The 23,269-nt window shown below is 36.2% G+C and overlaps 1 protein-coding gene across 1 annotated transcript in view; it reads left to right on the forward strand.

Moving 5' to 3' along the window:
• The window catches only part of HECTD1 (HECT domain E3 ubiquitin protein ligase 1), a 94,061-nt gene extending 70,792 nt beyond the window's left edge, over positions 1-23,269 (forward strand). Inside the window, exons 27-43 of the mRNA XM_007451264.1 lie at positions 4,069-4,202; positions 5,071-5,193; positions 7,511-7,667; positions 10,962-11,184; positions 12,302-12,356; positions 12,777-12,959; positions 13,353-13,560; positions 13,643-13,728; positions 13,885-14,012; positions 15,529-15,730; positions 16,940-17,077; positions 17,343-17,950; positions 18,951-19,029; positions 19,155-19,248; positions 19,941-20,091; positions 22,057-22,201; positions 22,313-23,269. Coding sequence (XP_007451326.1) covers positions 4,069-4,202; positions 5,071-5,193; positions 7,511-7,667; positions 10,962-11,184; positions 12,302-12,356; positions 12,777-12,959; positions 13,353-13,560; positions 13,643-13,728; positions 13,885-14,012; positions 15,529-15,730; positions 16,940-17,077; positions 17,343-17,950; positions 18,951-19,029; positions 19,155-19,248; positions 19,941-20,091; positions 22,057-22,201; positions 22,313-22,450 — 2,852 coding nt within the window. The 3' untranslated portion in view covers positions 22,451-23,269. The remainder of the gene's footprint in view (positions 1-4,068; positions 4,203-5,070; positions 5,194-7,510; positions 7,668-10,961; positions 11,185-12,301; positions 12,357-12,776; positions 12,960-13,352; positions 13,561-13,642; positions 13,729-13,884; positions 14,013-15,528; positions 15,731-16,939; positions 17,078-17,342; positions 17,951-18,950; positions 19,030-19,154; positions 19,249-19,940; positions 20,092-22,056; positions 22,202-22,312) is intronic.

Raw genomic sequence — 23,269 nt, forward strand, 5'->3', positions numbered from 1 at the left:
GATAGATTAGTAAGCTTTGTAAACTGATAGTTCCTGTACGTTGTAATGTAAGAAGAAAAACACTCCTGTGTGTCTCCTGTACTTTTAATACTCATAGAATGCTTCACTTCTGGCACGTTGTTAGCGCCAGATGTGTGTGAAGTTTTCCCACATCAGCTCAATGTCTTAAAATATAACTCAATTCTGACACTACCTACCTACTTGGAGATAGTATCAGATCCCGCAGGTTAAAGTCTTAGTTCCACAACACTAATCACAAGTCCAGGTTGTCATCTGTGCTTCTGACTGACTGGCTATAAATTGGAAGTTTCCATGATTCCATCCTTGGGTTGGATTAATTTGCTAGAGTGGCTCACAGGACTCAGGAAAACATTTTATTTACTGGGTTACTAGTTTATTATAAAAAGGATATATAGGGAATTCCCTGGCGGTCCAGTGGTTAGGGACTCCGTGCTTCCACTGCTGAGGCCCGGGGTTTGATCCCTGGTTGGGGAACGAAGATCCCACAAGCCGCGTGGTTCGGCCAAAAAAAAAAGAGAGATATATAACTCAGAACAGCCAGGTGGAAGAGGTGCATAGGGTGAAGTCTGGAAGGGTCCCAAGCACAGGAACTTCTGTCCCCATGGAGTTTAGGGACCCTCCTGTCCTGCCAGTGTGTTCATGTCCACCAACCTGGAAGCTTTCCGAACCCCAGCCTTTTGGGGTTTTTTCTGAGGCTTCATGATTTAGGCACCATTAATTAAATTATTGGCCATTGGTGACTCAACCTCCAGCTCCTCTCCTCAGAGGTCTAAGGGGTGGGATGAAAGTTCCAACCCTCTACTTGTGGTTGGTTCCACTAACAACCAGTGGATCCTTAGATTACCTTAGGGCTTTTTAAAAGTCTCATCAAACCAACTCTGGTTATGAATAACAAAAGACACCTCTATTGCTCTTATCTCTTAGGAAATTCCAAGAGTTTTAGGAACTCAGTGCCTAGAACAGAGGCAAAGACCAAATTTATTTTATTGTAAATCACAATATCACCACTATTACCAAAGTCTTTTGGAAATTATTCTTTATTTAGGTAACATTTGCATTTTTTTCAGATGAATTAATTTTTGCTTAGGGGTTTTATACATTATTATAGCTTCCATGGTATGTAGTCAGTGATAAAACCATTTGATTCAATTAAAATATATGTTTTTGATCATCTTATTTTATCTTATTAGAAAAGTAAAACTTTTTATAGAAAGGAAATATAGAAGCAGATAAAATCATCTAGTTCATACCTTCCAGAGACAACCACTGTTGTCATTTAATACATATCATTTGATATATATGGTCTTTCGGTTTTTGTTTTTTTAAACAAAAAGGGATTCTATCCTTTGCAGAAAGCTCTTTTCACTCAGTACATTGTGAAATATTTTCATATTGTTCAATGAGTTTCTACAACATATGAAATGGCTGCCAAATATTCCTCTGTTTGTATGATCATTATTTAATAAATCCCCCATTTTGGATATTTAAGCTACAGCTTTTCATTACCATCAACACTGTTATGAATGAGCATCCTTGAATTTTATTTTTGTGTATTTCCTTAGGGTAAATTCCTGTTGTTTTAGAATACCTTTTATCATGCATCCTTGATCACCTATTCTTTTTTCAAAATTACTTTTGTTAATTTAAAATAAAATTTATGTGAAGATATATTTTAAGTACTATTTTATATAGACATCATTTTAATATGTTTTCCTCTTCTTTTCTGAGACTGCCCTCTCCTGTTCCAAGCCAGGAATTGCATCTGATGTTCTGTGGTTTTAGGAAAAGCATTACATCTCTCTGTTTCTACTTTAGCTATTAAATATGTATATGGCAAAATGATGATGATTGTTACACCAAAGTATTGTAAATTCACTGAATAAACTTTTCTACTTTCGTTTTTCTCATGGAGGCCTTCTGCTTCTCCCTGTTAATATGTTAACTTTAAGCTTTAGTTCTAAATTATGTGAAGGTTAAGAAAGTTGTGGGTAAGCTAGTAGGAAAGAATATTGAAGAGTTAGGGCTACTGGTTGCCTTTTAAAAATTATTCTTTGGTGGTTAAAATTTCCTTTTCTACATTTCTAAAACTGGAGGACTCTTTGAGTGCTGCTATATGAAGGATCAGAGTAACATCTGCCTTATAAAATAATTTCTATATATGCAAACTTGGAGGGACATGATTTGATTCTGTAATATGGTCAAATGTATAAAATAAGGAGCTTTTTGAAAATATATGTATATATAATATTCTTATACTCTGATAAAAAAAGGGAAGATGAGTTAAACAAACCTCTGACTTCAGTGAATTGTAACATAGGAGGTGGAATTTATATATACATTTTCTTTTTCCTTTAAAAATAAACCAAAAAGTGGAATTGATTTATTTTGTATACTACCACATCATGTTCATGAGAACCACTACCTAAATTGCAGGATGGCACTTTACGTATGTTAGGGGTAATATATTTTGTCAAATTTAAGGTGCCATTAATTATAAGATTACCTTATGTCACTTAGGAAAAAATGGTGCCAATTTAGCTGTGAATATTCTGAAATCAGAATATGTCTTATAAGCAATGGCAAGTCACAGTAAAAGGCATAGAATTTTTAGTCCTATATAATTATTAGACTTAAAAAATTTTATATTTGGTTCAGAAATTTACAAATGCAAGTTTCTACTAAATAATTATAAATTGTTTTCTGGATGTTCTTTTGGAATATAGAGTATATACTACTATATTGTCTTCTTATCCATAGAAGTTTTTTAAATTTCAGATCCAGTAAAAACGTGCCTTGTTTTAGATCCATTATTCCTCTTTTTGTTTTCAGTTCTTGTGGGGAACAGCTTCTCAGCATCTGCATTTATGTGGGGCAATGTAAATTTGTCTTTATCTTTACTGAAGGGTGAAGGGAAGAGATCCTAAGAAGGAGGGAGACAAAAGGGATTCAAGTTTATTGAACTTTTTTATGTGCTAGATAATTTGCATAATATGAAAGACGGTACCTAACATTATTCCATAGTAAATAGACATTATCTTTAAGTAGTCATTATCATTAAGTAATCTTCCCAGTCACATAGATAAACTCAGGTCTCTCTGATCAACTTAATTCTGTTCTTTTCCCTCGTAAGATCTTTCACAGTTTATATTTATGTATTCATTTGTTTACCTTTAAATGCCTCTCTGCCCTGTAAACTCCATGGGGGCTCAGACCCTGTCTATTTTGTTTACAACTGCATATGCCTGGTGGCTAACGGAATTCTTGGCACATAGTAGGTACTCAACAGATAATTGTTGAGAGGAATGATTCCAGTTCCACCGTTTTATGTTTCCTGTGACTTGTGCAGAGAATGATAGGATTGTTTTTATTTTTTAACATACCCCATATTGTTGACCTTTTTAAAAATGATTTTGTAGGGCTTCCCTGGTGGCGCGGTGGTTGAGAGTCTGCCTGCCGATGCATGGGACACGGGTTCGTGCCCCAGTCCGGGAAGATCCCACGTGCAGCGGAGCGGCTGGGCCCGTGAGCCATGGCCACTGAGCCTGTGCGTCCGGAGCCTGTGCTCCGGAATGGGAGAGGCCACACCAGTGAAACGCCCGCGTACCGCAAAAAGAAAAAGAAAAAAAAAATGATTTTGTAGATACAGATTTAGTTTATGACCATCCTTTATCCCATGTTGTTTTCTGCCATGCTTGTGACTATTTACCATTGTTACTCATACTTTATGTGTGGTGGTAAAAGAGTGGCAGTACTAGATGTGGCCTTTATACTTGTCCCTTTGGAATTTTACCTTTGTATTATAAAATCAGTTTGTGGGGCTTCCCTGGTGGTGCAGTGGTTGAGAGTCCGCCTGCCGATGCAGGGGACACGGGTTCGTGCCCCAGCCTGCGCTTCCGGAGCCTGTGCTCCGCAACGGGAGAGGCCACAACAGTGAGAGGCCCGCGTACCAAAAAAAAAAAAAAAAAAAAAAAAAAATCAATACACAAAGTTACTTTGTTATGCTTTGTTAATTCTGTTAAGAGGAAGATCGTTGGCTTTGTTTTCTAGATTTCCTTGATAGCTGCCGTGCCAGTACTCTGCTAGCTGAGCTAGATGATGATGAGGACTTGCCGGAGCCAGATGAGGAAGATGATGAAAATGAAGATGACAATCAGGAGGACCAAGAATACGAGGAGGTTATGGTAGAGAGAGTCCCCCATTCTCTCAACTAAGACAGGATGTTAATAACTGAAATGAGAGGAAAAGCAAAGTCCTGGTTAAACGTTGAAGCAAGCGATATGGCACCAGTATGAAAAATGTGGTTAATTAAGAAAAGCACTTTTAATCTGAGCATTTATGACATTTTTTGAAAGAAAATAAATTGGTCATAGTTGAAAAACACTACGTCACATCTGATGTTTTCACAGGTTTTAAAGTGTGAAGAACTGCACTAATCCTAAAGAATATAATTTTCATGGTTCTTCCACAATAGTTATACTTAGAATTTTTTGGTACCTACTGTTTTGTAAGCAGTATCTGCATGTTACCTTATCAGTCCTTACACAGACCTATGAGACAGAGACATAGAAAACATAATTTGCCCTTATTATTTAGAGTTAAGTAGAAAAGTAGGACCCAAGCTTAGGCAGTATGATCCAGAAATCTTAGTGTTTGATAACTGTGATTGTCTTCAAATTGAACTATTGCCTGAAAATGCCTTTTATTTTAACTTCTTGTATAATTTTTATTTCCCTTTATAAAATGTTACTAGATTAAAACATGTTTTTTCATAAGTTGAGTTATAGTGGGGTTAGAGAACTCCAAAAAATGCTTTTAGTATATATCTTGCTTAGAAAACATATAGAATATTATCACATTCTTGTGAAGGTTAGTATATGATGCATGATGAATTTAAAACGTTCACTTTGTAACTTTTATGTACATGGCTAATGAATATGAAGTTTTCTAATGACAGTTTTGGTAATATAGGTTTATAGTTCAGGTCAAGGCTGAATAGAGATATATATGGGTCAGATAATTAGACATGTCTCTTTACATTTTCTGTATCAGATTCTGAGACGTCCATCCCTGCAGCGTCGAGCTGGCTCCCGCTCTGATGTAACACACCATGCTGTCACCTCACAGCTACCACAGGTCCCAGCTGGAGCGGGGAGCCGAGCTATTGGGGAGCAGGTAATATCTTCATGTTTACCTTCTCTACAGTGTATTTTTTTCCCTTTTCACAGTAAAGCACCAACTAAAATGCCTAGAAAAATATACAGCAGGGGCAGGGTGAGGGCAGGAAGCTACTAAATAGAGTTAACAAAAAGAAACTTGCCCAACTGCTTGGGTTCCATATTCCAGATAGAGTCCATGATTGCTCTACCATAATGCATACAGGAATTTCTTACTTGAAACCTGCTCATCTTGGCCTTTGGGTGGCAGTAAACATATACTAAAATGGTTAATAGCTATTTTCTAAGTTTTCATAGTAGAGTAATAGAAGTGTTAGTCTATTAAATAACATTTATCATTAATTACGTGCTAGGCACTGTTTATGTATATTAACTAATTCGGTCCTTTCAACAACCCTTTGAGGTTATTATTAGTCCCAATTTTCAGGTGAAGTGATTGACCTTGGAGAGGCAGCAGTGAGCCGTGGCTTGAAGCAAGGTCTTAGTTCCCTGCCCAAGAATTGAACCTGGGTAGCCTGGATGAAAACCAGGAATTCTAGCCACCGGAGAAGCAGGGACTAGAAGCTAGAAGCAAATTTTCCCTGGCTCTTGCCCCCGTTAAAAAATGCATTTCTTAAGGAGGCAAAAACTGTAAAAACAGGTACAAAGTTTATTATTAGAGACACAGCAGACAAGTGGGAGAGAACACAGAGAAACAGTTTGTTTAATTAAGACAGAAGCAAGGCAGAGATTCACACCTGGAGAGAAAGGGTTTGGGCGTCTCCCCTAATGAGGAGCATAGTAAGTCATTTATATAGGCAGTTCTTCCTGGTCTTTGTTTATCCTTAGCCAATTACCTGGTTTCTGTTTCCACACCTGCCCTGCCCTAGGGCCCTCTCCAATATGTGTGTGCTACTTTTTTCCAAGATGGATTCCAGCCCAGAGGCCTATGGGGGGCCTTGGCATCACATACTGTGGGGTGGTGGCTCCTCCATTTTGACTCCCAAGGAGCCTTTCTGCGCATGTGCAGTGTCTCCCTCGCCCCAAGGATGGGAAATATGTGACCTCTTGATCTTTACTCAAACAGGGATTAGCCCCTCTCTGTCCCTGCCGTGACTGTTATCTTAGAGTGTCCTCAGGAGACAAAGCCTGGATATTTACCCTGTTTCTATTGTTATTTCTGTTTTGAATTACAAACAGGAGGCTGGTTTTAAATATCTAACCTTGAAGCCCACCTATCTCCTGTCTCAGGAAGTGCAAACAGGAGGCTAGTTGTAAGTGTCCAGCGTGAAGCCCGCCTTTTTCTCGTCCCAAGAAATGTAAACAGGAGGCCAATTTTAAATGCCTAGCCTGGAGCCCATGTATCTCCTGCCTCATGATTACTAAAGATCACACATAGAAGTTTTGGATCCAGGATAAAAACCCAGACATTCTGGTTCCAGAGCTGTCAAATGTCAGTTTGATTTGTTATAAAGGTTAATTTCAATTAAGTGTTCAAAATATGAGGGGTCTATATGTGTACATTTAAGTATATAGATAATTATTATTTAAAAATTATTACATCAGACATTTATTTACAATTCATTGATCTCTTTTTTGTTGATACAGAAAGTGAAGGAGAGGAGAAAATGTTCCTTAAAAAAACTTTTATTATGGAATTTTTCAAACATGCTAGAAGTAGAAAGAATAGTGCAATGAATCCCCAAGAACCCATCATTTGACAGATCAACACTTTGTTGAACTTATTTGAACTATTTGCCCCATAGTAATTTAAAGCAACTTCCAAGCACTGTATCTGTTTTGTATGTAATTCAGTATGTAATACAGTTTACACTTTTTCAAAAAAACCAGCCTATTTATAAATAATTATACGTTCACAGGAAGTTGCAAAGATCGAAGCGTCCTGTGTGCCCTTTGTCCAGTTTCTTCCAGTGGTTACATCTTACATAATTAGAGTACAGTATCAAAACCAGGAAGCTGGCATTGGTCCAGTGTGTGTGTATGGTTCTTTGTCATTTTATCACATGTATAGATTTGTGTAACCATCACTAAAGCTACTTATCTTTTTTTGACTTTTCATTTAGCTTTATTACCAGATATGTGACTCTTGAAATTTTAACCATACAGCGACTTTTTATAAACTTAAATCAGTAAGAAATTTATGTATCTACATGTTTGGCTTATATTGTGCTTAAGAAATATGGATGAATAAGGACATGTAATACCTATAGAGAGAAGTATTTGACATATACCTTATTTTATAGATAGCATATCACTTTAGCAATAATGAAGAGTTTTACCTTTTAATGTTTGTACGTGGAATTTTATTTTAATAGGAAGAAGAAGAGTATGAAACTAAGGGGGGACGCCGGAGAACATGGGATGATGATTATGTACTAAAGCGGCAGTTTTCAGCTTTGGTTCCTGCTTTTGATCCTAGACCTGGTCGTACTAATGTCCAGCAGACAACTGATCTAGAAATTCCACCCCCAGGTATACTATATTTTAGTTTTTGTGATTTAATTTGAATAGGTACCAAATAAAGTAGTACTGTATAGTGGGTTTTTTTTGTTTTTTGTTTTTGCGGTACATGGGCCTCTTACCGCCATGGCCTCTCCCACTGCAGAGCATAGGCTCCGGACACGCAGGCCCAGCGGCCATGGCCCACGGGCCCAGCCGCTCTGCGGCATGTGGGATCCTCCCAGACTGGGGCACAAACCCACGTCCCCTGCATCGGCAGGCGGACTCTCAACCACTGTGCCACCAGGGAAGCCCAGTACTGTATAGTTTTAAAAAGTAAGGTACTACTTGTATATGCAGGTTATAAGTAAAAGGTTTCAAGAGAAACTATGTATCAGCCATGCATCCTTAAAAAAAATAAGATTTTTTTAAAAGGAGCAAATTACAGTATTTTATTTTATTTTTCATTGAAGTATAGTTGATTTACAATGTTGTGTTAGTTTCTGGTTTACAGCACAGTGATCCAGTTATACATATATGTATTCTTTTCCATATTCTTTCCATTATGGTTTATTACAGGATATTGAATATAGTTCCCTGTGCTATACAGTAGGACGTTGTTGTTTATATTTTATATGTAGTAGTTTGTATCTGCTAATCCCAAACTCCTAATTTATCCCTCCCCCACCACCTTTCCTCTTTGGTAACCATAAGTTTGTTTTCTGTATTTGTGAGTCTGTTTCTGTTTTATAAATAAGTTCATTTGTATCACATTTTAGATTCCACATTATAACTGATATCATACAGTGTTTGTCTTTCTCTGTCAGACTTACTTCACTTAGTATGATAATCTCTAGGTCTGTCCATGTTGCTGCAAATGGCATTATTTCATTCTTTTTTATGGCTGAGTAGTATTCCATTGTGTATATATACACACCACATCTTTATCCATTCATCTGTCCATAGACATTTAGGTTGCTTCCATGTCTTGGCTATAAAATTATAGTATTTTAAAAACACGCTGTGTTTTACATTTGTATAAATTTTAAAGCAAGGACTCATTTAAAGGTAGATAATTTGTATTCTGTTTTCTGCTGGATCAAAATTGCTAAGCATTACTGCCATGCAGCTTTTACTTTGAAAAGCTATATAGTGGTTTTAGTTATGGCCTCCAGAGTCAATCAGCCTGAGTGCCAGCTCCATCTCTTACAACTCTATTTTGGGTGTGGTAGGCACACTAATGGCCCCCTCCCAAAGATATGTAGGTCCTAACCTCTAGAATCTGTGAATATGTCACCTTAACATGAGAAAAGAGACTTTGTACATGTGATTAAGAATCTTGAGATGGAGAAATTATCCTGTTTTTCTGGGTGAGCCCAACGTAATCACCAGTGCCCTTATAAGAGAGAAACAGGAGGGTCAGAGTCAGAGGAGATTTGACAATAGGAAGCAGCAATCACAGTGATGAGGGGCCATGAGTCAAGGAACATGGGAAGACTCTGGATGCTAGAAAAGGCAAGGAAATGGATTCTTCCCTAGAGGCTCAAAAAGGAACAAAGCCTTGCCCAACCCATTTTAGATTTCTGGCCTCTAGAATTATAAGATAATATATTTGTGTTGTTTTAAACCACTCAGTTGTGGTAATTTGTTATAGCAGCAATAGGAAACTAATACACTGGGCAAATCCCCTAATCTGTGTAAGCCTGGCTTTCCTCATCTCTTATATGGGGAAAATAAAGTCCTTGTTTGATAAGGTAGTTACAAGGTTTAAATGAGGTGAGATATGTAAAGTGTCTAGCATGGTACCTGATGTATGTCTCAATATATGTCAGCTATTGTAATCAGTATATTATCCTTCAAGAAGACTTAAATGTTGCTGTGGAATGTACTTATTACTTGATAAAAAGATATCTATGTTAAATATGAACGTAAGTGCAGTTTATAGTATAATGTGAGGTATGTGATGTATGATGGTGAGAATGAGTATGGATCAAGATGTTCCAAGGTCCCTTCAAAAAGGAAAACCTAGGGCTTCCCTGGTGGCGCAATGGTTGAGAGTCTGCCTGCCAATGCAGGGGACATGGGTTCGTGCCCTGGGAAGATCCCACATGCCGTGGAGTGGCTGGGCCCGCGAGCCATGGCCACTGAGCCTGAGCGTCCGGAGCCTGTGCTCCACAACGGGAGAGACCACAAGGGTGAGAGGCCCGTGTACCACAAAAAAAAAAAAAGGAAAACCTATTCTAGGGAGTATAAATAGGTACAGATTTTCAATAGAGTTCTTTAGCAATATATTTCATATTTTTACTACTACATATTGGTACTATAGAAGTATTGGCTCTGCACTCAGATGACTACAGAAGTATTCTTTAAAAATTGGAAATGACCTTCATTATATAATGGATATGGTTCAGTTAAAGTACAATGGGATGTCATGCAGTGTATAAAACAATACTTTATAAAACTATATCATGATATGAGGAAGAGTCCTGAGATTAAAAAAAAGAGAGTACATCACTAAATATGTATGAAACTACTTGTATTTGTGTGTATGTGTGTTTACTTCATAACAGACTCATTCAATGCAAGCAAAAGGTTGATAAGTCTTTAACTGAGTGTGTGGTTTTCTCTGTATGTAGTATTACTAATAATTTTAGTTTTCTCATTCATAAAAATAAAATGTTCTGAAATATACAATTCTCATGTATATCCTAATAAAAACTAGAGATTCTTATCATATGTATAAATTCTTCTCTAGTACACTGTCTTTAACCTAACTGTATTCTTCACATTTTAAAAAAACAAAAATATTGAGGCCAGGAGAATCTTTTTTTTTTTTTTCTAAGATTGACAATAGCTATAGTTTTTTTAATATATAAATAAATTTATTTATTTATTTATTTTGGGCTGCATTGGGTCTTCATTGCTGCGCAGGGGCTTTCTCTAGTTGCGGCGAGCCGGGGCACAGTGCGTGGGATTCTAGTTGCGGTGGCTTCTCTTGTTGCGGAGCACGGGCTCTAGGTACGTAGGCTTCAGTAGCTGTGGCTTGCGGGCTCTAGAGCTCAGGCTCAGCAGTTGTGGCGCATGGGCTTAGTTGCTCCGCAGCATGTGGGATCTTCCCTGACCAGGGACCAGGGCTCGAACCCGTGTCTCCTGCATTGGCAGGTGGATTCTTAACCACTCTGCCACCAGGGAAGTCCCCAGGAGAATCTTAAGTAGCTGATATACGGCAGAAACGTTTAGATTTCATGTAACCTGTCTCTTGGTGCAGTGCTCTTTCTGGACTGCTTATTTTAGTGTAATTGTTTTTCATATCTTCCATATTTTTAGGAACACCTCATTCAGAGCTCTTGGAAGAAGTTGAATGTACTCCGTCACCTCGATTAGCCCTCACTTTGAAAGTAACAGGTCTTGGAACAACTCGTGAAGTTGAATTACCACTCACTAATTTCAGATCAACCATCTTTTACTATGTACAGAAATTGCTTCAGTTGTCGTGTAACGGCAATGTGAAATCAGATAAACTTAGGCGTATTTGGGAGCCAACGTACACGTAAGATATTTTAACTTAATGTTTTAAGTAGATATTTTCATAGTGTATGAGCCAAGAAATATTTTCTATATTTTGTATTATAGGAACAGAAAAGATTTAGTTCTCTTGGTTTACAGGAATAGATAAGATTCCTGATGGAGAAAGGTTAAAGCTTACAACTGGGAGGAGCTTTAGAAATAATCTAGACTAGCTCCTTATGTAATAATTGTTGAACTCTTTGACTGGGATTGTGTATATAGTAGTAAATATTTTCTGTTATTTGCTTTGGGGTCTGTGAGTTAAACCTACCTCTCTTTGTTCATTCATTTATTCATTCACTAAATAATATCAATGACCTTGGGCAAATTTATTTAACATTTTAGTACCTCCTTTTCTAATCTGTAAAATGAGAGTGGTTGTGAGGAATCAGTGAATTAATATATGTAAAGTAGATTCAGTACTGTATGAGATGTAGAGGGTGCTCAGTAAGTATTACCTATAATAATATTTGTTATTTAATAATATAAATAATTTAATATAATTTAATATTATAAATAATTATATCATAGTCATCCTATGTAACTTCACTTTTCTTAGTTTATTTTTCCGATATTCTCTTAACATCACTGATAATCTTAGATAATGTTCAATAAAGTAATCTAGGTCTTTTTGAGATAGAACAGAAGGTCTTCATGGCATTCTCGTCCTTCAGTTTTTATTGGAATATAAAATTTGATCTCAACTGCCTCTTCGTCCTTGTTATTCTTATCCTTCTTTCCATCTAGACACAGATACAAACACATCTTATTTTATTTTTACAAACAATGTATGAAAGTTATAAGATATGGCATATTACTTTATATCTTTTAAAAGTTCTAGGTTTGATATATGCTTTCTTCTTAATAATGCTCAATTTATAAACCATAACTCTTTTTCAGGAATATGATTTCTGCTATTCCCTATGTTTAACAAATTAATATTTTTTCTTATAAATTCTCCCTGAGTTCAGTATTTCATGTAAGCATGTAGCTAATGAATGTCATCATTCATACATGTTTTTAAAGAATTGAAGGCTTATTAGAAATAACCACAAATCGTTTGATTTATGAATTAACTTGAATAATATCTTCATATTTAGAATTATGTACAGAGAAATGAAAGATTCTGACAAAGAAAAGGAAAATGGAAAAATGGTAAGTTATTTTTAGGAAATGAGTCTTGCTCTTGGCTACTTAGTAAAAGAAAAACTAACGCTGTGTTTCAATTGAACAATTAAGGGAGAAATCAGCAACATGGGATTTTTTTTGCGGTACGCGGGCTTCTCACTGTTGTGGCCTCTCCCGTTGTGGAGCACAGGCTCCGGACACGCAGGCTCAACGGCCATGCCTCACGGGCCCAGCCGCTCCACGGCATGTGGGATCTTCCCGGCCCGGGGCACGAGCCCGTGTCCCCTGCATCGGCAGGCAGACTCTCAACCACTGCGCCACTAGGGAAGCCCAACATGGGATTCTTTAGGTTAAATGCATGATCTTAAAGCTACCTTATGTAATGCATGTGAAGTAGCATAAACTTTATAATCAGGAAATGCCAACATTTCGTTTTTCCTATTGTAGGGTTGTTGGTCTATAGAGCATGTGGAACAGTATCTTGGCACTGATGAATTACCAAAGAATGACTTGATAACCTACCTGCAGAAGAATGCAGACGCCGCTTTCCTGCGCCACTGGAAATTAACTGGCACTAATAAAAGTATTAGGAAAAACAGAAATTGTTCTCAGCTCATAGCTGCATATAAGGTATATATTGGCATCAGAACACTATTTTGATTGGGAATGGCTTTGTGCTTTGCAGCTTTTTAAATATTCTTGAGGAAGAGCAGTTCATTGGGACATACTAAAAAAAAGAAGTTGAATTAACATTGTTAATATGCCAATGCTAAAATTTCAAATATGGTTTGTGGCATTGGATCTAAATACGTAGTTTTAACTGTGGCTTTTAGTGGTCATATTTTGAGAATTTTCTTGGTTTAGAACAAAGCTTGGTTAAGCTTTGACTTGGGTGATACTGTTTTTATTTTAAAAGAAGGCAATTCTTTGAAGAATTCCAGCCTTTTCACATTAATGCTAATAGGATGATATATTGCTTTCTTGAAAATGATTAATGGCTAGTTTTCCTAATTGTTTCTTTAGGATTTTTGTGAGCATGGAACAAAGTCTGGGTTAAACCAGGGGGCCATTTCTACTCTTCAAAGTAGTGATATTCTTAATTTGACAAAAGAACAACCTCAGGCCAAAGCAGGCAATGGACAGAATTCTTGTGGAGTAGAAGATGTCCTTCAGCTTCTGCGTATTCTGTATATAGTTGCAAGTGACCCTTATTCAAGAATATCCCAAGAAGGTCTGTAAGAAGCCTTGTTTCGTTTCTGTGGCATTCTGTGGCAAGTCAGTTTATATTTTTATTAATTTTATTACTTTTACAGAAGGTGATGAGCAGCCTCAGTTTACTTTTCCACCAGATGAATTCACTAGCAAAAAAATCACAACAAAAATTTTGCAGCAGATTGAGGTAATAAAACCAGATATTTGAACTCTTCAATCTGTTGGACTTTGAACGTATTGCCTCTCCTTCCTTTTCTACCTCACGCCATCTCCTGTTAAGAATTGACTCCTTTTTGTCTTCTTTCATAATTGCTTTAAGACATTGTTATTTGTTAATTTGCAGGAGCCATTGGCATTGGCAAGTGGGGCTCTGCCAGACTGGTGTGAACAGTTAACCAGCAAGTGTCCTTTTCTAATACCATTTGAAACTAGACAGCTGTATTTCACATGTACAGCATTTGGTGCATCAAGGTAGGAGGTGTATCATTTTACATTTTTAGAATAAATATGTTTTATATAAGCTTAAAATGTACATATATACTTTATATCAAGATTGATGAAGGGAATATATTGTTTTCTCATAAAGAGTTGTCGACATTTGGGAATTCCCTGGTGGTCCAGTGGTTTAGACCCCATACTTTCATTGCCAAGGGCATGGGTTCAATTCCTGGTGGGGGAACGAAGATCCCGCAAGCTGTGAGGTATGGCCAAAAAAAAAAAAGAGTTGTCAACATTATACATTTTTTGATTTCCAGTTGAATATAAGCTCTCTTGAAGCAGTGTGGATTGAAGTACTGTGTTTTCCATTAGCTAGCATTTCTTGTACAGTATTTAAGTGGCTTACATAAATTATTAGTTGCTGAAATTCCCAAGAATACAAAATTTAATGCTTGCAAATAGCTTTGATAACATTAAAATATATCTTCTGGCCATTATTTTTCTCTTACTACCATCTAACATACCATTTTACTTTTTGTTTTTCTGTCTCCTTCACTAGATGAAAGTTTCATGAGGGCAGGAATTTCTGGCAGTTTTGTTCACTGCTCTAGCTGCAGTGTATAGCACGTTGTAGATGCTCAGTAAATATTTGTTGAGTGATTGAATACCCAGAGTACTTTCAAAGTAGATGTAGAAAAGTTATAATTTAAATGGAGCTGCCTGTTGCCTTTAGTTACATTGTTGTACCATTTCATGTCATTTACCAAGCATTTGCACACATAGCACTATAGGCCCGCCGTGATTAATGGCATTGGTTATGACTTTTATTTTATATGTGTGGGTTTGTTTTTTGGGTTTTTTATTTTTTTCAATTTTTTAAAAAAAATTTGGCTGCACCACACAGCTTGCAGGATCTTAAGTTCCCTGACCAGGTATTGAATGTGGGCCATGGCAGTGAAAGCCCCGAATCCTAACCACTAGACCACTAGGGAACTCCCTGATTTTTATTTTATAGATGAGGAAACTGATTCTCAAAGTACATAGCTGATTGGCCTGAGAGTACCAAAAAAATTGTAGCACACATGAGAGTAGATCTTTCATCTTCTTATTCTTAATTCAAGATTCTTTCTCCCATCCTAGATAGGTTAACTCTGCATTGTTAAAAAGAAAATGTTTCAAAATCACAACACTGTTTCTGTGTTGGCTTTCAATTTGTATCACAGTAATAAAGATAGCTTAACCATTTTTTACATTCTCTGATTTAGGAAATGTTTATATTTTATGTATTATGAGTTTGTCTATATTTTTATGTGTTGTGTGGGGTTGGACCACAGACCTTTATTTTGATCTGTTAATTGCTAAAGTAAAAAGGGAAAATATAGACTCAGTATTTTCTCAGTTTGTTTAAGGAAATAAGATTAGTGTATTTGATCATCTGATAAAATACTATTTTAAAAAAATTCTTAAGTCTTTGAATTTTGTTGCTGGTTTAGTAGTACTTTCAGTTGTTGCTGTATGCTACAGCTACATACGTATTTTTCTATTTCAGAGCAATAGTGTGGTTACAAAACCGACGTGAGGCCACTGTGGAAAGAACAAGGACCACAAGTAGTGTAAGGCGAGATGATCCTGGAGAGTTTCGTGTTGGTCGTCTCAAGCATGAAAGAGTGAAAGTTCCACGTGGTGAATCACTGATGGAGTGGGCTGAGAATGTCATGCAAATACATGCAGATCGGAAATCAGTTCTTGAGGTACCTCTATATAATTTCTTTTAGTGTGCAGGACTGACAATTAGAGAACCAGTCTGTGTCTTCCACCACATAAAAAACTGCATTAGATAGAAGTGTAGATGGATTTCTCTGCCCTCTGTGCAAAGGCCTTCTCTGGCAGAGCATCTTTCGTAAGAGGATGTCAGCTCACCTCCTCAGGGGTCAGGATCTCGTGGCTTAATGAGCAGCAAAGAATATCTTCACTCATGAAGATATTGAGAGATGTTGTAGCAAATGGCAGTAAGAAATTTGGTATATTTACTGCAGAAATGTTATTGTGGGCATTGTTGATTATATCCTATATACATATTATTCCTCATATATGAGAGACAAGGAAAGAAATACCTCTCCTGTCACAGATGTCAGCCACCTGGTTTGTTTATTTTTGGATCACAGACTGATTATGATAAATACAGTACATCTCTAGAAAATGTATAAGGCTTATGGTTTTCACTTTAAAATTTCTGTGCCTGGGACTTCCCTGGCAGCCCAGTGGTTAGGACCCTGTGCTTCCACTGCAGGGAGCACAGGTTCAATCCCTGTCTGGGGAACTGAGATCCGCGCGCTGCCAGTTCACCCCCGACCCCCACCCCCGAAAAAAGAATTTTCTGTGCCTTCATCTTATTCTTCTTACCCATATAGTCCTCTAACACAGATAATTCTCAATTATTATTATTATTATTTTTTTAAACATGCACTGTGTGTTTTTGTAAGCTGCCTCAAATAATTTTTGGAATATATGGAGTATGGATAAAAAACCTTTAAAGTGATTGCCTAAAGTCAGAAATAAGTGGAAGAGTTTAGGTTTTGCTGTCACATAGACACGCGTGTGCATGCACACACACATAAGTCTGTATACCATCATTTCCTCAAGCAAATGATATATAACCTCTTTATCTGAAATTTGGTTTCCTTTGGTATGAAAAGGACATGATAATTTATTTTGTAGGTTTGTTGCGAGAAGTAAGTTGATGTATGGACAATGCTGACCACAGTGTCTAAATATGTAATAGCGTACAACAAATCAAATTTCTCTTTAGAAAAACTGGAATAAAAACTTCTGTGTGGCTTATATTATACTGCTACTATAAAAAAAAGTATGTTACAGTAGGACTGGATTTTGGCAAGAATGGGATCATTAAAAAATTTTTTAGGCTTACTTTCCCCCATAATTTATTTGTTCATGTTTAGGTTGAATTTTTAGGAGAAGAAGGAACTGGCTTGGGGCCCACATTAGAATTTTATGCTCTGGTGGCAGCAGAATTCCAGAGAACTGATTTGGGAGCTTGGCTTTGTGATGATAACTTTCCAGATGATGAATCTCGTCATGTAAGATATACTTCCCATTTTGTGATTTGATTTGCGATTCTGCTTTTAGAAAGTTAAAATTCAGTTATGCTTCCAGAATGTAAGCCAGGTTTTCTGACTCTTTTACTATTGAATAATCCTGATACTATTAAAATGCTTTTAAAGGGTAAAATTTAGTCTATAAAACCTATTTAATAAAATGTGTTTATAGATACTTTTAGATAGTTGAATTAAGATGTTTATGGATCTTTTCATTTTTTTTGCATTTCTCCCTCTAAAAAATTAGGTCGATCTTGGAGGTGGATTGAAACCTCCTGGATACTATGTTCAGAGATCATGTGGACTGTTTACAGCTCCATTTCCACAAGATAGTGATGAGCTTGAAAGGATCACAAAACTCTTTCATTTCCTTGGAATTTTCTTGGCCAAATGCATTCAAGACAACAGACTTGTGGACTTACCTATTTCTAAACCTTTCTTTAAACTTATGTGTATGGGTGACATTAAAAGCAATATGAGTAAACTGATTTATGAGTCACGAGGTGATAGAGACTTACACTGTACTGAAAGTCAGTCTGAAGCCTCTACAGAGGAAGGTCATGATTCACTCTCAGTAGGAAGCTTTGAAGAGGATTCAAAATCAGAATTTATTCTAGATCCCCCCAAACCAAAACCCCCAGCTTGGTTTAATGGAATTTTAACTTGGGAAGACTTTGAACTAGTAAACCCACACAGAGCCAGATTTTTAAAAGAAATTAAAGACCTTGCTATCAAGAGGCGCCAGATTTTAAGCAACAAAGGTCTTTCTGAAGATGAGAAGAACACAAAATTACAAGAATTAGTGCTGAAGAATCCATCAGGTTCTGGGCCTCCACTTAGCATAGAGGATTTAGGGTAAGCTTTATGTATATATATATATATATATATATATGTATATACTCTTCGACCTAATGGATGAATAAATTCTAAAGCTTTTGTTCCTTTGTCTTCACTGATTTGCAATATATGAATATACAGTCTGTTAACAATAATAAGATGCTTTAGGAAATATCGATTTTTGATTTGATCCTTTGATTTGTTAATATTATAAAGAGGGCACTCAGAATACCAGAATATAGTTTATTAATCATCAGACGTCTGAAAGATTATCTGATTTATGAAATGTGATAACTATATATATCTTGTATAAAGTCCAAAGCCAATAATATTTTGACAAATTCATTAGCTAATTGATATATATAGCCTACTTGAAAAACCTCAGAATAGTTTGCTTTGTATGTAAACCTTATCCCCAGTGGCTGCATTAACTAACTCAGATGCTGTAGATCTTTTGATAAAATTCTATTAATTTATATACATGTAATTATTATACCCTTGGTATGTTAAACTGTGATTTTGGATTGACTGCAAAGCTTTGCTGTCTTTTTTTTCCTTCCTTCCTTCTTTCTTTGATGATAACATTGAGAAGTTGTGTTTGATAAGTTGTTCATATGTTCAAGGTTTGACTTGAGGCGGGGGTAAAAACAGAGCATGAACAACTTTAGTAAAAAAAAAAATAGCTTCTTTTGCAAAAAACAAAAAAAACTTGTAAACATGTTGCTACCATAATTCATTACAAAAATCCATAGTTGATTAATTTTGTGCCTAAGGAGGAAGTGAAACATGAAAGGTGATGTTTCATGAAATGCCTGCAAAGCCAGGTTTGGTAAACAGTTGGCCAAGTAGTTTTTGGGCACACGGTTTTGCATTTTAAAAGGCCCCATACTTAATATCTAAGCTGGTATAGTGATTTTGTTATTGTTGGGGGAGGTGCTCATGGTTTTGGCGGCAGTGTTTTAAAAATTAAACACCACCGGTAGCTGAATGTTAATCTAATCCTTTTCTGTCCTCCCAGTTTAAATTTCCAGTTTTGCCCTTCCTCAAGAATATATGGTTTTACAGCTGTGGATCTCAAGCCAAGTGGTGAAGATGAGGTACAAATTTTGCTTTTGTTATATTTCTTAGTCCAGAAAATTCCTCTTAATGAGGCCACTTGTACTAGGCGCTACTGAAATATTCCTAGATATTAACAATTACGTTGACAAATTTTCCTTTGCAGATGGTAACAATGGATAATGCAGAAGAATATGTGGATTTGATGTTTGACTTTTGTATGCATATGGGTATTCAGAAACAGATGGAAGCCTTTAGAGGTAATTTTTAAGGCTCTTTAGTTGAATCCCTCTCCTTTTACTTTGAGACAGCTGAAATTAAGGTACTGCTATGCTCAAAAATTGCTAGTAATCTCTAGATTTGCCCTCTAGCGTTTTGTCTTCCCAACAGTTAGGTCCTGCAGAGTACTCAGAACAGGTTGGAACATTTTCAAGCTGTGGCATACCCTCAGCTTGGTCCTCCTGAGTAATGAGGGACCCACTTTTGGCTTCTATTTTTTCATTTGTAAGTGGATATAATATTGTTGCATACTTTCAATATTACATGATCAAGATGAGTTAAACTATGTTAGAACCTAAATTCTTCAAGTAAAGATTGATGCAAAATACATTGACTGCTTATCACTTATTAGTTTTAAAAATGAGAACATAGCCTTGGCTGGCTTGTATGACATAAGAACTGATTGGGAAATTATTAGAATTTGGCTACTGACCAGTGTCTGAATATTCTCTCCCTGTCTACATTTCTGATAATAAGCAAAAATTTCTGTACTTAAAACCCTAGGACAGTTTTTATTTCAAGCTATTTTCATTTATATTTGCTTTTTCAAATATTTATTAATATTTTTCTATTCATTTAGTTATCTTGATTTGAAATTTGTTATTTTGAAATTATAACTTAGAAACTGAGTTATGTGTTTTGTTTTTGTGTTTTTGCTGTGTGTGTAATGTAGATGGGTTTAATAAAGTTTTTCCAATGGAGAAATTAAGTTCCTTCAGCCATGAAGAAGTCCAAATGATTCTTTGTGGAAATCAGTCGCCATCCTGGGCAGCAGAGGATATTATTAATTATACTGAACCTAAGTTGGGTTATACACGTGATAGGTATGTGATGGTTATTTTCTAAGATCAACAAATTGTTTATGTCCCAAAATCAAATGGCAGGTTCTCTAAATGACTCAGTGAATTATACGCATAAAATGAGAAAGTAGTTAAGTCTCACCGTTACCAAGATGAATATTCACCGATAAGGCTGAGTTCACACAAAAAGTCATCTTGGCTGATGTTTAACATTCCTTTTCTCACTGTGTTTTAACTGTTCATCATTTTAAAAACTGCGTCATTTGTAAACCCTTAGGCTTTATTGCTTTTATATTAACCTTTATTTTCAAATAATTTCAATCTTATGGAAAAGTTGAAGAATAGTTAAGAATTCCTATGTGTCCTTTACCAGAATCACCAGTACGTAACGTTTTGCTGTATTTCTTTTACATTATCTCTTTATACACACACACACACACACACACACACAGACACACACACACATATGTATTTTCTGAACCATTTGAGGATATGTTGCATATATCTTGTACCTTTACTCTGTAATACATTAGTGTACGTTCCTCAGAATATGGCCATACTCCCACGTAGCCATACTAGTTAGCAAATTTGTGATTCCGTACTATTAGCTAATCTATAGTCTACATTCCAGCTTTGTTGATTATTCCAGCGATCTCTTTAATAGCACTCACTTCACTCCCATTCTCCCCCGTCAGGAAATTATATTTAGTTGTGATATGTTTTTAATCAACAGTTCCTCGGATGTTTTTTCTTTCATACCACTGACATTTGTTGACTGTAAGCCCTGTATTTTTTTTTAAGTTTTCAAAGTGATGTAAATGAGAAAGTATTATTATTTTAAACTTAAATGACATTGTATATATAGCTTTTTTTTTTTTTAAGTAAAGTTTTTATTGAAGCATAACAGAGAAGTACACAAATTGCACATACATCCTGGAGAATTTTCACAAAATGGACACACCTGTATAATTGGTACCCAGAACAAGAAACAACTCTAGAAGTCCCCATCCCCATCTTATTCTTTTCTAGTCATTAAATCACTATTCCCATTGATTAATTTTGCTTGCTTTTTGAACTTTAGTAAATGAAATCATGCAGTATGTATTCTCTAAGGTCTGGTTTCTTTTATTTAATATTATAATTATGAAATTCATCCATGTTGTAGCATATAATGATACTTTATTTCACTGTAACAAAAATATATTATTTCAGGTCCCTGTTGCTAGTTTAGCCATATTTGGGTGAATTATGCATATGCATCTTGAGCTTTTCTGATTTGCTGCCGCTGTTGCATATTTGATTCCTATACTCCATCAGTGTTTCAGTCTATCTGTATCAGTCTTTGAAGGGTATTTTTCAAGTAGTTTGTATCAGCTTATTTCCTACTTACCCAAGAGTCTCTAGACAGTGTTGTTCTTCCAACATGCGGATATTTGTTTTTAGGGTTATTGCTGTCTTATACAGTAATGGTAGTATTTTTCATTTAAATCAGCTATCAAATCAATATAACTTTATTTTTCTTCTTTTAGCCCAGGTTTCCTTAGGTTTGTGAGGGTTTTGTGTGGCATGTCTTCAGATGAGAGGAAGGCATTCCTGTATAATTATGAAATTCATCCATGTTGTAGCATATAATGATACTTTATTTCACTGTAACAAAAATATATTATTTCAGGTCCCTGTTGCTAGTTTAGCCATATTTGGGTGAATTATGCATATGCATCTTGAGCTTTTCTGATTTGCTGCCGCTGTTGCATATTTGATTCCTATACTCCATCAGTGTTTCAGTCTATCTGTATCAGTCTTTGAAGGGTATTTTTCAAGTAGTTTGTATCAGCTTATTTCCTACTTACCCAAGAGTCTCTAGACAGTGTTGTTCTTCCAACATGCGGATATTTGTTTTTAGGGTTATTGCTGTCTTATACAGTAATGGTAGTATTTTTCATTTAAATCAGCTATCAAATCAATATAACTTTATTTTTCTTCTTTTAGCCCAGGTTTCCTTAGGTTTGTGAGGGTTTTGTGTGGCATGTCTTCAGATGAGAGGAATGCATTCCTGCAGTTTACCACTGGTTGTTCAACTCTACCCCCAGGTGGACTGGCTAACTTGCATCCTAGGCTCACAGTTGTACGCAAGGTACAAACTCTGGCTACTGGGGAATCTAAACGGAATTAAGATACTTAAGGATTGAAAGAAATACATATTTAAAGTCATGGTCTTCTGTTATTTTCACTTCTATTTCTGTAGGTTGATGCTACTGATGCAAGCTACCCATCAGTGAATACATGTGTACATTATCTAAAGTTGCCGGAATACTCTTCGGAGGAGATCATGAGAGAGCGCCTGCTAGCTGCTACAATGGAGAAAGGCTTTCATCTCAACTGAGCTTTGAAGTGCAATGGGAGACATCAGACACTTAAAATTCTAGTGAAGCCTCTTGTGTTTGTGTGCAGAGAAGTATATGATCCTCCATGCTAATGACACTTGCCTTTTTTCCACCATTAAGGCTTTAAGAACACATGGAATAAGTTCGTTAGCTGCTAATGACAAAACAAATCCTTTAACTATCCAGCCAGCAAGTATATAGCACAGAACACTTTGTGTTGCTACAAGGGCTCATGTGACTGGAATTAGGTGGTCCTACTTGACTGTTCCAAAGAGCAGCTTCTCAGATCTTCAGTGTTCATTGGTAAATTTCTAACAGTGTATTTGTGTAAAGTTTGTCATTTCATACTTCATACACTACAGTTGCCATCACTGATGCCTGTTTTGCTGGCTTTTAAGCTACTTGGTCAAAAATCCTGCTTCCTTTAAACATAGAGAGTTAATGAGCATCTCAAGCTTTTTCTTTTCCTTTTTAATGATGCCTGCACTATCAGAGTATATCTAGTGTTCTCTCTTTTGTTTGGCATATAATCATGCACAGCCTTTTTATTTCTTTGAGGTGGGGAGTATATTTTTATTTCCTAAATGGCATACTATAAAGTTCAAATTCTTAAGTGTGTTTGTGCAGTTCAAAAATAAAGATATATTAAGGGGGGGGAGAAAACACTGGTTTAGGTGCAAGGCACACTTAAAGCAAGTTTTACTTTTGGTTGTATTTTCTTTGTATATTATAAACATTTATTTAACTTGTTGCAGTTTGAAGTAAAGAAATTTCCAAAATGTATTCTCAACAATAATCATTAAAATGTTTGCAGCGTA

This window comes from Lipotes vexillifer, unplaced genomic scaffold (assembly GCF_000442215.2).
Source record: "Lipotes vexillifer unplaced genomic scaffold, Lipotes_vexillifer_v1.1 scaffold1765, whole genome shotgun sequence".
In the NCBI taxonomy this organism is placed as follows: Eukaryota; Metazoa; Chordata; class Mammalia; order Artiodactyla; family Lipotidae; genus Lipotes; species Lipotes vexillifer.